Source organism: Callionymus lyra, chromosome 4 (assembly GCF_982586985.1).
Source record: "Callionymus lyra chromosome 4, fCalLyr1.hap1.1, whole genome shotgun sequence".
In the NCBI taxonomy this organism is placed as follows: Eukaryota; Metazoa; Chordata; class Actinopteri; order Syngnathiformes; family Callionymidae; genus Callionymus; species Callionymus lyra.
In genome coordinates this window covers 24,081,421-24,096,697 of record NC_141821.1, presented here as the reverse complement: position 1 = coordinate 24,096,697, position 15,277 = coordinate 24,081,421, and the positions used below count along the sequence as shown (strand labels likewise).

General features: G+C 36.8%; 1 protein-coding gene across 2 annotated transcripts in view; it reads left to right on the top strand.

The window, feature by feature from the left end:
- dpp6a (dipeptidyl-peptidase 6a) overlaps nucleotides 1–15,277 on the top strand; it is a 145,900-nt gene that overhangs the window by 109,913 nt on the left and 20,710 nt on the right. For both annotated transcript variants that reach the window (XM_087789270.1, XM_087789271.1), the window contains exons 4-7: nucleotides 6,360–6,454; nucleotides 6,799–6,873; nucleotides 9,745–9,797; nucleotides 10,154–10,235. In XM_087789270.1, coding sequence (XP_087645396.1) covers nucleotides 6,360–6,454; nucleotides 6,799–6,873; nucleotides 9,745–9,797; nucleotides 10,154–10,235 — 305 coding nt within the window. The remainder of the gene's footprint in view (nucleotides 1–6,359; nucleotides 6,455–6,798; nucleotides 6,874–9,744; nucleotides 9,798–10,153; nucleotides 10,236–15,277) is intronic.

Below are 15,277 nucleotides of genomic sequence, written 5' to 3'. Positions count from 1 at the left end.
CAAATCACTACGATTAACCAAGAGTCAAAGTTACACAGAATGAGTGCATGAGGATAAAAAAAAAAACATTGGATCACAGATAAGATCATCATGGCAACAAGTGAAACACAAACACATACCAATCCTACTTCAGTGATTTGGTACGTGATGGTTGATGAGGCGTCATGATACTGCATCGGGTGTTTAATGATACAGTGTCTTTATTCTAAAAGGCCACTAGATGGTGCTACTTCATAATCTTTGACTCTGATCCACTAATTCAATGAAACCTGGTACTGCTGATGCTGTATCATGATGCTTTTGAGCCTGAAAGAGTCATGAACTCAGACTTGACACAGAACTAAGCAGAGTGAATTTGATTTAGACAACTCCAACAGTCACCAGCTCTCTTTTTGTTTTTCAAAAAGAGGCAATTTCAGTGAATGGTGATGGTCGCGAAATATTCATTGCTACTTTGTATTTGTGGTCAAAGCAGAAATCAATCCAAGTCAACTTTAAAATGTGTGAACTCACACCACCCGTGGAACCATCGCAAGAGAACTGTATTTGTAACTTCACACTGAAGAGAATGATTAGAGTGTGACTGCACTATTACCAGAATCTCACGTTACCTTTAAGAAAAATGGAATGAGCTTCGAACCGTGGCCCTGGTTTCTCACCAAATTTTTCCACCATTTATTGTAAAGATAAGTTGAAAATATGTCCATGTTGTGAATCATTCTGCCATTATATTTTCATTGTGTAAGGAAAATGTGAAATTTGACAACAATTATTATTTATTTTTCAATATTTTCAACATTTTAATCATTTTTAAATTATAATTAAATATCTACATATATTTGAAGGGTACATTAGACTACGGAAAAGGACAGTTGATCTAAAAAAAAAAAAGGTGTTAAAATTATAGAAACAAATAAAATAAAAATATTAAGTCATATAAGAATTACCAAAGATCATTGGAAAAGGTTCATAATAACTTTGGAAATGAACAGCAGGGATTTTTACAAGCTGTCTAAAAAATGTGTAGGTGATTAATCTTTAACCATGCTTTGCTTTCGTAGTGGCCTCAGAAATACAGGCGACTGTTTATGATACAAAAAAAAGAGAGAGAAAATGAACCTGAATTGTCGTTGCGGTTGATCGACTATGATAAATTCTTTGTTTAATGTGATTGAAAACCTTTTTTCCTAGTGTTGTAAAGCGCAACACTGGAATTGTTTGTGTCAGCAACATAATATGACATATAAATAATGGGAAAATAAAAGATGAAAAGAAAAGAAAACCACCTCTTAGCTTTTAAACTTACATTTCCATTTTCGTGCTTTTAGATATTATTTCTCAAAGAACATCCAAGGTGACTTTGGCACAATCACAACCATTTTAATGTGGCTTTAATTCTCAAAGAACTCTCTTGAACAAAGATTTAAAAAATGTTCCTTCCAATTCAAGCATCGTCATTCCGGCAATTATCCGCTCAAATTTAAAAAGGGTTCTTATCGGCATTGGCAGATAAAGTGAGAAGTGAACAAGTGAGCGCCCTGAAAAATAACAGCTATTTATCACCTGGCTGTCCCACAAAGAGCCGGATCTTTCCCTCCTTGTTAGAATGCTAATGGTTTTTAAACTCCAGACAAATGCCGGGGAAAGGCTGTTTTCAGTTGTCAGTCTCCAAAACCTCTGCTCACGGAACACGACTCGAATTAAAGGCATTGTCATGGAAATTTTGTCAGCTCAAATGGTCAATTAGATATGCTGGTAGATAGCGGCGCTCCTCGGAGTAAGCGGTCTCCGGGTACTAATTACGTCGCTGAGTGGCGCGGTCGCTTGCATGGCAGTGAATCACTAAAGCAATAAGACAGAGGAGTGCAGATGGATTGAAGGTGAAAGGGGCGCTCGCTGTATTAAACTTATCCAAGCCTGATAAAAGCCTGATGGATGAGGAGCTCACTGAACTTCCATATATCTGTCAAATAAAAGCAGCTTAAGATTTCCCTGTGATGGAATTCCTTGTTTTTTATTGTATGCCGAGACATGATTCTTCATAGAAATATCGATTTAGGCTATGTTTACATGGAAATGAACACCTGATTAACTGCGTCAACATGGGCGGAAGATTATGTCTGCTAAAAGACAGGGTTGAACATTATATGTTGTAACGTTCAAACACAGAGGGAGAGGAAGATGGTTCCGAAGTTTAGGAGTAACAGCCTGGAAGGATTTCTCTCCTCTGGTCCTGAACCGTGTGCGAGGAACCATCAGTAGATTCTGATCCACAGACCTCAGAGCCCGAGCTGGGGTGTAAGTCTGGATCAGATAACTGATGTAAGGAGGAGCCTGACCATGAATATATCTGAAAGTAGGAACCAGAATTGATCCTGAAAGAAACTGGCAGCCACTGCAGAGTTTTAAGGATCGTGGAAATGTGAGTTCTCCTATTAGATCGGGTCAGAATTCTCGCTGCAGAGTTCTTTATTAACTGCTCCTTCTTGTTTAGACATGAAAATAAACTGTTACAATAGTCTAAACGAGAAGACATAAACGCATGGATTATAAGGATCCAGATCATGTTGTGACACCATTTCATGAATTTAGAGATTTTCCTCAGTAAAACTAAAAACACATAAACGTAAAGGCAACTTCAAAGATTGTGGAACCAGAACAAAGCAGAATGCAGTGAAGTGTCCAACTTCTTGGTATCGTTCTAACAAAATGGCTGATCTTATTATTGACAGTTGAGGAGGAATACAATACAGAAAACAAGACGGACAGGTTATCAGACACAACTTCAATATTTATGGAGTCAAACCTTCATGTACACAAATAATAATAAAAACAAAAGCAATCAAAATACACAAATCAAAAATGAACATTTTTTTTATATTTCTTAAAATGAAAATATATGAAACAAATAAAAAAATATATATTTGTATATATATAATAAAATATAAATTGGATTACTATATACTACTATCATAGTTATAAAAATCACTGTAATGTTTTTAGACTAACCAAGTACATTCCTTTCCCTACAAATAAAGTTTTATTTTTATCACTGAATATTTGAGGGCAGTTGAAAGATTAGAATAAGGATCCTGGATAAGACGCCTTCCCTTATTAATACTTCTCTATATTCTAATATTTATTTTATGTTGTACTTTTTTATGTTTGCTTCTTATCTGGCCGTCAATATGTCCGTGTGAAAGTTATTATTTACCATCATTAAAAAGTATTTATTCACCCTTTTTTTCATTCTAGATTCATTTACCACGTCCAACTAAGTCCATCACTGTTAACTGGGATAGTTCAAAATGTAAATTGTACAATTATATATTGTTGTTCTAATTGTATAAATAGCGACCCCCGGGGTACCTTATTTGGCCCCCATGACACAGAGTATTTTCATCTGATATATTCCTGAAGAACGACTGGCTGCAGAATTCCATCCTGACAGGCTTTAATTCCAGGTGATGAACGATCACGCTGTGATTTCATTAAGCTCATCGGAGATATGCAACCTGTGCACGTAAATAAACTGAACTTTAAGATGACAAGAGATTAAAAAATAATGCGATTATGCCGGCAACAGATGTGTAATCACGCTGTGTGTAAAAAAAAAAAAGCTTTGTTTTTCAAGAAGACACAAGTATATAAAAGGAGATGCCAAATGTGTGATCTGCACTCTATACTGTAGCAGTTTGTCTTCCACGTATTAATGTGACGTTTTAAAGCGTCTCTGCTTTTCAGTGGCTCACACGGAACAGTAAATCCTCCTGTTACTTGTTATATTGTTTTGTATTAAAAAGTCAATAAACTGTAAACCTTCCCTTCCATTGAACGACGTTGGGGGGGGGGGGGTGCTATCGTAAAACTATCACTGGTGTTCGTAGACTTCGCAGCCAGTGACTCATACTTTCATGCATATTTCACTTGAAGTTTTCATTCTGACGTCTCAGAGCAGAAGCAAGGGCAACATTCACGGCTCCTTAGCTCGAAGATTAATAATGTCTCACATCGATAAACACGTTATTTTGCAGCTGCTCAGATTTATTGTGAACGTGACTTTGAACAAGTGAAGTTTTCTCAACTTTGAGACACTTCATATGGTTGTTTTACCAACGACTTACTTTGGTTTTGAGTGTATTTGGAATGAAATGTTTGAAATGATTGGTACTTGAATCAGCAGCGATTAGTGAATCATTTTTTATTTGACCGGACCATGCCTATTATGAAACTGTTAACTTTTAGTTTCACAGTATAAAAAAGTCATTTAATAGACTAAAAGCTTGAATAGTGTAACTGCAATGTAGTAAATTCTCCATTACACAATATTTCACGATGGCAATTGTCTTGTTTATTGATAAAGCCTTTTGTTGTGTTTTGTTTTTTCATCCTCCTGCCTACTTGAAAAATGTCCTCAGTACTTCATATGAAATCGAAGACTCATTACTGTAAAGCAGTTTATTGGCTGTAGACGAGTAGAAAAGACGAGGTTGATTTTGTTAAGCAATGTCTTTATTTTAGAAGTTGAGAGCTGAAAGAGTATTACTCAAAAACAAAACATGAATCTTTGAAATGTAGTTACTTTGAGATCACATTGTTGAAGCACGAAGTAGCCTTGCATACAAGAAAGATTTTCAATTACCCTTTCCCTGAACAAGAAAAGAAACATCCACTTTACTTCTTTACATCACTTAGTCTTCCTCCAGTGCTCTGGTATTTCAAACACTTTTTATGTTGTAATCTGTTTCTTTTGATTCCTCACGCAAGCGTTCTATGCCGCTACGACTTACTTTTAACACAATCTACTTTGACTTTATTTAAGAACAAGTGAATAAAATACATCATTAAGCAAATGCAACATTTAGCGCAGTGACAATTAGCCGCCATTATATACATGATTGTCAATGATTGGATCTTGTTACTTTATCTACAGTTTATTAAGATTATTGTTGATCCCTGGATCAATATTTTAATCTCCATGTTGGCAGTAACTTATTCAGGTGTGTTTAGTACATGGGTTACTACACAGACAATTTAATTATGTATTGAGTATTGTTAGTCACTGGACAAAACCGAACCTCTGCAGTGATGATGCACTCTGCTCCTGATGATAAGGTTCCAGGGTTGAGTCAGTACTTGGGTGACTTAGGTCAGTCTGTCAAACTGAGCCTGAGAAACCTGGGTGTTGTATTGGACAAAGACATGTCTCTAGTTGAACGACTGAGGAAAATCTCTAAACTTGTTCAGACTATTGTAACAGTTTATTTTGGTGTCTAAACAAGAAGGAGCTGTCTCGCCTGCAGTTAATACAAATCTTCTGAGGCGCTATAGTAGTAGAACTCACATTTCCCCGAGCCTTAGAACTCTTCAATGGCTGCCAGTTTCTTTCAGGATCAATTTTAAAATTCTGGTTCTTACTTTCAGATCTACTTATGGTCAGACTCCTCCTTACATCAGTGATCCGATCCAGCCTTACACCCCAGCTCGGGCTCTGAGGTCTGTGGATCAGAATCTACTGATGGTTCCTAAACACGGTTCAGGACCAGAGCAGAGAAATCCTTCCAGGCTGTTGCTCCTGACCTTTGGAATGTTTCCTCTCCCTCTGCGTTTGATGGATCTACTGACTCCTTCAAGACGAATCTTAAGACATTTTTATTTGTTCAGGCTTTTTCTTAATTATCTTAAGGCTACTATGTTTGTCACTGTGTTGTTTTTACCTTTTAAAGTATGTATTTTAACCGTGTATTGTTTTGTTGTTTAAACGCTTTGTGACCCTAGTCTGTGAAAGGTGCTTTACAAATATAAATGACTTACTTATTTTCTTACAATAAAGAAGTCCACAGCACAGTCCAGCACACCAACCACGTGTCAAAGCAGATAACTGTACATGTGAACTTACTGCAGAGTAATCCATTCACTTTTGTTCCTTTTAAACAGATATTGTCCGTATACAGAGACTCATAATGTGTACTATGAATACATCAGTGTATTCCATTACTGCCCAATACAGTACATGAGTCTTGATTTTTCAAAACGTATTACTAATGGCTTCATAAGTAACTGTGACCATTCAAGCAGAAAGTTATATCCTTTTTTATCAAAGTTAGTTCCTGCGTCACTCGTCATGCCATGTGAGTTAACAAAACCCTCAGAAAGAAAGTCAAGCAAATGTGCTAAAGCTGAGCTTCTTTGTGCCACAGCTCATTTAAAAACCGAACCTTGCTGGCATAAATGCTAATATGTAACTGTGATAATAGAGCTCGGCTCTGCAGGAGAAGTTGCCACAAAGAAAACTGCTCTCGTTCTGCACTGGGCTCTATTTATAAACTCCATTCTTCCTCCTTGTCTTTGTCCTCCAGGTAATGAATTATTGTACCGAAATCGCGAGGGCGACGTTGTCAAGTTCAACGTGGACACAGATGAAAAGAACATCCTGGTGCACAACAAGAAGTTTGTAAGTCATCTCTCAAGTTCTCACACACACGGGGACAGAAGAGTCAATGGCGGCTGCCCAAGAATGAAACGAGATATCTCTCATGCTGTCAGTAAATCAGAGGATCTGACCCACATGCTTAACAACACGGGCTTATGGCCACAGGAAGTAAAACACAGCACTCCGGCGTGGGTGACAACACGACATCACGGGCAAACATCGAACGCAAGGAAGACCACCGTTTCAATTTTCTTTATGAGCCGAGCAATCCGTCAAACGCAGTCATTTAGACACGAGCTTAATGAGAAAATATCACGCTTGGTTAAAGGTCTCATCGTTGTAACGTCTGCTTCTCCGCTCCGCAGGAAATGTACAAAGCCAGCAAGTACGAGGTGTCTCCCGACATGAGGCATGTGCTGCTGGCCTACAACGTCGCGCCGGTGAGCTCCTCGTTTGTTTGTGTTTTAAATTAGCGAAGTGACGGGCGAATATGTCAGCCGTCTTATGTGTTGGGGATGAAGGGGTGAGAAAGTAATAACGGCGCCCGGTCGCACCTCGCCGCCTGTCAGTGATGAGGAGCGAGCACTGCTTCAGCTGAGTGGAACCAAAGAGAAACAGACCCTCGGGCTCTGCAGATGAACGAGGAAGCTCCAGAGACACTTCCTGTAACCAGCTAGAATGTTAATTACAAGAAATATTCAGCTTTTTTATGATAATATTGTTTAAGCTTGTCATGAGAATTTCGTCAGCTATATATGTTTATGTATATAAATACTAGTGACGGGTTGTTGAGGCCTCATGAGGCATTCGTGATACAGTTTAAAAGACCACTAGATGGCACCCTCAGTGAAAATGATGCCAGTTGTCAAGCGACCAGTGCCATGTTGTCTAGAGGTCACCAGGTGGCGCCATCGGTTTGAAAATGATGTGATGTTTCGTTAAAACAGTTGTTCAAAGCAAAGGAAAATAGTGTAGAGATCGCCATCTAGTGGACTCTGAAAAATAATGACACTGCTTCATGAAGCTTCAACAGCACTTCACTATTGTATCATGGTACAGTTTGAAAGACCACTAGATGGCACCCTCAGGGAAAATGAGGCCAGGTTTCATTGAATTATTACATCAGAGTGAAAGATTATGAAGTAGCACCATCTAATGGCCATTTAGAATGAAGACAATGTATCATTGAACAACTGATGCAGTATCATGACCCCTCATCAACCCATGACTACTTGGTGCTACTTGACTGACCCTCCAGGGTTACTAAGTCGGGCCCTCAGATTTGTCAGAACTCTGTGAAATCCAACATTATAATGAAAAATCTGAAAAATATATTTCAACACATACCAGTGACAAATATACTGAGCGACTGACAATCCTGTGAAAGCTGTTCGAAGAGCCCAGTGGTCCTGGTTAATGTTGATCCTTTTTTTGATTCCAGGTTTGTCTTATATTTCTGTCATTTGTATTTATCTAGAATACATTTACTTCGGTCTGAATGACAAATAGTTATTAGAGCACATGGCAGATTTGAGTAAGTGTAAGGCAAACACATATTTCCATTTACATAATGGTCTTTATTCTCTCAGAACAAGAGTGATCTATGCCAGTCCAACAGCAAATATGCTATTATTATATATGAATATTACCATGTGAGAAATCCCGTACGTGAATCTAGTAATATCCTGCATGTGTTTGCTCAGTATCAATGTCGATGCTTAACAGTAGCAGCGAGCAGGAATACGTGTGAACAAATCCCTCAATAGGAACTGAGTAAATATGAGCTATTTCTGGAGCTCACATGGATTAAGATTTCCAAGGAAGCCATTATTTTTTGACGGCTCCATTTTAGTCTCAAGGCTGTGATGTGTTCCCTACTATATTAATCCATGTATATTTAATGTTTAAAGGGTATCAGTGAAGACGTTCAGTGTCTGCATTAAGATACAATTCAAAGTTAGCTTGCGATCCCAAAAGGTTAGGGTTGGTTTATCTGTGCATCCTCACACATCACCTAAGTATCGAGCCAAAATAAATGTAGGTTTTTGAATATTAAGAAGTTTTTTTATTCAACTTGAAAAATCTAATAACTTGACTTTTTTAAAACGAAATATGGGAATATAATCACTAAATGAATGAACTGTAAAGTGTTTTGTTGATTCAACACAATTTAAAATTGGTAGATTTAATTTTTAGAGGTCAGGAAACGTACCTCACGTCGACCTGTGAATGTAGTTAAAATTCTTATTTAGAAACACTTCTGAAACAATCACCACTGATCTTTTTTTTCAATTGTCAAACAGGATAATTTAGTTGAATGTGTTAAAAACAAGATAACCACCACAATATTATATGTATTTTAGAAGCGTTTGTTTAGTTGTATACAGAAGTAAGTAAGTAATGGTTAATTCTAAAGCACCTTTGCAGACCAGGGTCACAAAGCACTTTAACAATCAAGAACAATACACAGTTAAAATATATACTTTAAAAGATCAAGACACATAAGACAAACACAGGAGTCACAGAAAATCAGGGAAAAGCCTGCATAAATAAGAATGTCTTAAGATGTTTCTTGAAGGAGTCAGTAGATCATCAAGCACAAAGAGAGATGAAGATCGTTCTAAAGCTTAGGAGCAACAGCCTGGAAGGATTTCTCTCCTCTGGTCCTGAACCGTGTAAAGGAACCATCAGCAGATTCTGATCCACAGACCTCAGAGCCCGAGCTGGGGTGTAAGGCTGGATCAGATCACTGATGTAAGGAGGAGCCTGACCATGAAAAGCTTTGAAATTAAGAACCAAAATTTAAAAATTGATTCTGAAAGAAAGAGGCAGCCAGTGAAGAGTTTTAAGGATCGGGGAAATGTGAGTTCTTCTACTAGAGCAGCTCGGAATTCTTGCTGCAGATTTCTGTATTAACTGCAGGCGAAACAGCTCCTTCTTACTTGGACACCAAAATAAACTGTTATATATATATAGTCTAAACCAGAAGACACAAACACATGGAATATAAGATACAGATTGTGTTGTTACAGCTTATTTATTATCATTATCATTCAAGTTTATAATAATGGTGATTTCTAGTCGTCGTCATGGTGGATTTGTGGGTCCCTGTAAGCAACAGTGCACTCCCTTGTCATGACTCTATTTTAATTTACAAAATAATTAAATATCAACTTTTGCTTCTGTATAGTTTGAACTCTTGATTTGATGATTTTTAGTTTTTTTGCAACTAAATGAGATTCACTGATAAAAGTAGATTTTGTGATGCGTTCAATGTTTATTTTCAACCCAAACTCAAATTTGTCCTCCAGGTGTACCAGCATTCCTACACGGCGTTCTACATCATCTGCAGTCTGGAGACTCCGTGAGTAGATGATATTTTTCACCATTTCTGACCTCACTAGACCTCACAACAAAGTATTCTGTTTCTTCATTGATTGAAGCTTCTTGTGAGCACCTCTTGAAATGTTTCATGGCAGCTAAGACTCCAAACCGTTGAGATATTTGTGTGTTTTTTATGATAGCCTCCACATCAGCATCATTAGCAGCGACTTCCATTGTCCGTGTCCTGCAGACAGGGTTGTACTGAGACCCTGTCAGCCCAGATACGAGAGGACCGGTCGCCCCTCCCACACTTGTTTCCACAGATGCTGTGCTGCTGCAGGCAGAATGTCAATGGTTGTCTTCGCCAGTCATTCTGATTCTGCTCGTTCACTCCAGGGAAACATGGAACTTGAACCCTCCAGAAGTACGGAATGCTCAGCTGCAGTTTGCGGGATGGGGACCTCAGGGTCAGCAACTGGTGAGGATCCCACTTTCTTTACCCTCTGTTGATGGTGACCCACATGCATTAGTATTTCAGGATCTAGCAGAGCTGCCTTTGTGTTGGATGTTGCTGTTTATCAGCAGGTATTAGCTTCATGTCCACACAAAACATTGATTCTTTCTGATGTTCACACACACTTTGATCACAACAAGACACAAAGAGAGAGACTCACTCTTTTCTGGGCCAGTGTTGACACGGTTGCTTCTCTGGGCTGTTTTCTTATGTTTGTGTTGACATCTTCTTAGGCTGTTTGTTTGTTTGTATGCGTTAGTGTCTTTTTGTGGCTAGATTCATGTAGTTGTGTACTGTTGAATGTAGTTGTGTACTGTCGAATGTAGTTGTGTACTGTCAAATGTAGTTGTGTACTGTTAAATGCAGTTGTGTACAGTTGAATGCAGTTGTGTACTGTTGAATGTAGTTGTGTACTGTTAAATGCAGTTGTGTACAGTTAAATGCAGTTGTGTATAATTGAATGTGTACAGTTGAATGCCGTTGTGTATAGTTGAATGCAGTTTTGTTTAATTGAATGCAGTTGTGTATAATTTAATGTAGTTGTGTACAGTTGAATGCAGTTATGTACAGTTGAATGCAGTTTTGTTTAATTGAATGCAGTTGTGTATAATTTAATGTAGTTGTGTAGAGTTGAATGCAGTTGTTTATAATTGAATGCAGTTGTGTACAGTTGAATGCAGTTTTGTTTAATTGAATGCAGTTGTGTATAATTGAATGCAGTTGTGTACAGTTGAATGCAGTTGTTTAAAATTGAATGCAGTTGTGTACAGTTGAATGCTGTTGTGTATAATTGAATGCAGTTGTGTACAGTTGAATGCAGTTGTGTATACTCGAATGCAGTTGTGTATAATTGAATGCAGTTGTGTAAAGTTGAATGCAGTTGTGTATATTTGAATGCAGTTGTGTACAGTTGAATGCAGTTGTGTATAATTGAATGCAGTTGTGTACAGTTGATGCAATTGTGTTTAATTAAATGCAGTTGTGTACAGTTGAATGCAGTTGTGTATAATTGAATGCAGTTGTGTACAGTTGAATGCAGCTGTGTAATTGAATGCAGTTTTGTACTTTCGAATGCAGTTGTGTATAATTGAATGCAGTTGTGTACAGTTGAATGCAGTTGTGTATAATTGAATGTAGTTGTGTACTGTTGAATGCAGTTGTGTACAGTTGAATGCAGTTGTGTATAATTGAATGCAGTTGTGTATAATTGAATGCAGTTGTGTATAGTTGAATGTAGTTGTGTATAATTGAATGCAGTTGTGTATAATTGAATGCAGTTGTGTATAATTGAATGTAGTTGTGTACAGTTGAATGCAGTTGTGTATAATTGAATGCAGTTGTGTATAATTGAATGTAGTTGTGTACAGTTGAATGCAGTTGTGTATAATTGAATGCAGTTGTGTACAGTTGAATGCAGTTGTGTATAATTGAATGTAGTTGTGTACTGTTGAATGCAGTTGTGTACAGTTGAATGCAGTTGTGTATAATTGAATGCAGTTGTGTATAGTTGAATGTAGTTGTGTATAATTGAATGCAGTTGTGTATAATTGAATGCAGTTGTGTATAATTGAATGTAGTTGTGTATAGTTGAATGCATTTGTGTATAGTTGAATGTAGTTGTGTACAGTTGAATGCATTTGTGTATAATTGAATGCAGTTGTGTATAGTTGAATGTAGTTGTGTATAATTGAATGCAGTTGTGTATAGTTGAATGTAGTTGTGTACAGTTGAATGCATTTGTGTATAATTGAATGCAGTTGTGTATAGTTGAATTCAGTTGTGTATAATTGAATGCAGTTGTGTACAGTTGAATGCAGTTGTGTATAATTGAATGTAGTTGTGTACAGTTGAATGCAGTTGTGTATAATTGAATGTAGTTGTGTATAGTTGAATGCAGCTGTGTATAGTTGAATTTAGTTGTGTATAATTGAATGCAGTTGTGTACAGTTGAATGCAGTTGTGTATAATTGAATGTAGTTGTGTATAGTTGAATGCAGCTGTGTATAGTTGAATTTAGTTGTGTATAATTGAATGCAGTTGTGTACAGTTGAATGCAGTTGTGTATAATTGAATGTAGTTGTGTATAGTTGAATGCAGTTTTGTACTGTTAGATGTAGTTCAAATTCTTCTTCTCAGAAATGAAAGGCTTCAGTGCAGGAATGGCGTCGACAAGTGTTTGTTTCACGGATCAACAGCTCAGCTCCGGACAAAGCAGTGATTAATGAGCACATTACAGCAAATAGCCGACAAATACAACACAGTCACACCAGGAGCGCCTGAATGCCCCATTACTTTGAGCAATTGACCGCCACACAAAGGAAAATGTGTGTTATTGAAGGCAGCAAAGGACAAACTGGTGGTGCTTGTGTAACGAGGCCTTGTGTGTTGATAATTACACCATTTATCTGCACACTTAAAACAAGCCCCTGCTCCACACATGTGTTCGCTGTCTCTTGTTTTGAAACTCTTATTGGAACATAATTTCCTGTAGAGAAGAGGTCAAGGGTCGAACACACTGAAATCATCCATCACAGTGTAGAGTGGTTAACTTTAGAATGTATAAACACAAACACATGTTTGTTGTAATGTTTAATGTAGTTGTGTATAGTAGAATGTAGTTGTCTTCTGTTAAATCTAGTTGTGTACTTTTAAATGTAGTCGTGTATGGATTAATGTAGTTTTGTTCTGTTAAATGTAGTTGTGTATAGTAGAATGTATTTGTGTACTCTTACATGTAGATAGATATATGTAGTTGTTTATAGTTGAATGTAGTTGTGAAATTTTAAATGTAGTTGTGTATAGATGAATGTAGTTTTGTTCTGTTACATGTAGTTGTGTATCGTTGAAATATAGTTTTGTACAGTTGAATGTAGTTGTTTGGATGTAGTTGTGTATATTAGAATGTAGTTGTGTACTGTTAAATGTAGTTGTGTATAATTAAATGTGGTTGTTTATAGTTTAATGTAGTTTTGTATAGTTGAATGTAATTATGTATGATACCATTTTGTTGTGTATTGTTAAATGTAGTTGTGTATAGTTTAATGTAATTGTGTACTGTTAAATTTAGTTGTGTATAGTTGAATGCAGTTGTGTATAGTAGAATGTAGTTGCATATAGTAGAATGTATTTGTGTTTAGTTGAATGTAGTTGTGTAAAGTTGAATGTAGTTGTGTATAGTTGAATGTAGTTGTGTATAGTTGAATTTAGTTGTGTATAGTTGCATGTAGTTGTGTATAGGTGCATGTAGTTGTGTATAGTAGAATGTAGTTGCATATAGTAGAATGTATTTGTGTTTAGTTGAATGTAGTTGTGTATAGTTGAAAGTAGTTGTGTATAGTTGAATTTAGTTGTGTATAGTTGCATGTAGTTGTGTATAGTTGCATGTAGTTGTGTATAGTAGAATGTAGTTGCATATAGTAGAATGTATTTGTGTTTAGTTGAATGTAGTTGTGTAAAGTTGAATGTAGTTGTGTATAGTAGAATGTAGTTGTGTATAGTTGAATGTAGTTGTGTATAGTTGAATTTAGTTGCGTATAGTTGAATATAGTTCTGTATAGTTGAATATAGTTGTGTATAGTTGAATATAGTTGTGCATAGTTGAATATAGTTGTGTATAGTAAACACACTGTAACACAAACAGTTAGAGACAATAGTAAACATTTAACCTCCCTAACAAACGGTCCAAGTTTCAAACATTGCTGTGAGCCGGTGGAAGGTTAGAAAGCATGAACCTGTGCCACACGTGTGTTTCTATATCAACGATGAGTAAACTTGTGTACAAAGTGAGTACAAACATCTGGAAGATGAATCCTCTTCCTCATGAGCTCCAGCCTCGTCTTGTTCAGGGCAAACACACCGTGAGTGATACGATCCTGCAGCTGCTGGGAAATATCTCATCACAGGATTCATTCACGTTTCGCTGCAATGACACAAGTTTTCTGACATTAGTCGTGAAACGCTTTTCACTTCCAGCAGATAAGAGGATGTGAGCAGCAGCTGGTGTCCCTGCAGGTCCAAACGTCCTCCGTTGTCCAAGGTGGCAGTGAGAGGGAGAGACTGTTTCATCTTTCCAGATAGACACGCTTTCACACTGACGAGTGAGAAGAAACACTGTTGAGAAGTAGCACTTATGGAGGTTACGGGGGCTGGAGAGTATCAGAGTATCACAGCTTCTTTGGGTGAGAGGCGGGGACACCCTGGACAAGGCACCTGGAGACAGACAACCATTCACACTTACACTAGTACCTACGGACAATTTCACAAGTTCCTGAATCAACCTCTGTGTGTATTTGGACTGCAAACACACAAAGTTCACTTAGAAAGATCACAAGTCCCTCTGCTCTTTGGTACAGTACACAACTACATTCAACTGTACACAACTACATTCAACTATACACAACTACATTCAACTGTACACAACTACATTATACTATACACAACTACATTCTTCTATACACAACTACATTATACTATACACAACTACATTCAACTATACACAACTACATTCAACTATACACAACTACATTATACTATACACAACTACATTATACTATACACAACTACATTCTACTATACACAACTACATTCTACTATACACAACTACATTCTAGTATAAACAACTACATTCTACTATACACAACTACATTCTACTATACACAACTAAATTCTACTATACAAAACTACATTCTACTATACACAACTACATTATACTATACACAAATACATTCTACTATACACAACTACATTCTACTATACACAAATGCATTCAACTATACCCAAATAAATTATATTTTACACAACTACATTCTACTATACACAACTACATTCTACTATACACAACTACATTCAACTATACCCAAATAAATTATATTTTACACAACTACATTCTACTATACACAACTACATTCTACTAAACACAACTACATTCTACTATACACAAATACATTTAACTATACACAAATACATTCTACTATACACAACTACATTCAACTATACAAAAATACATT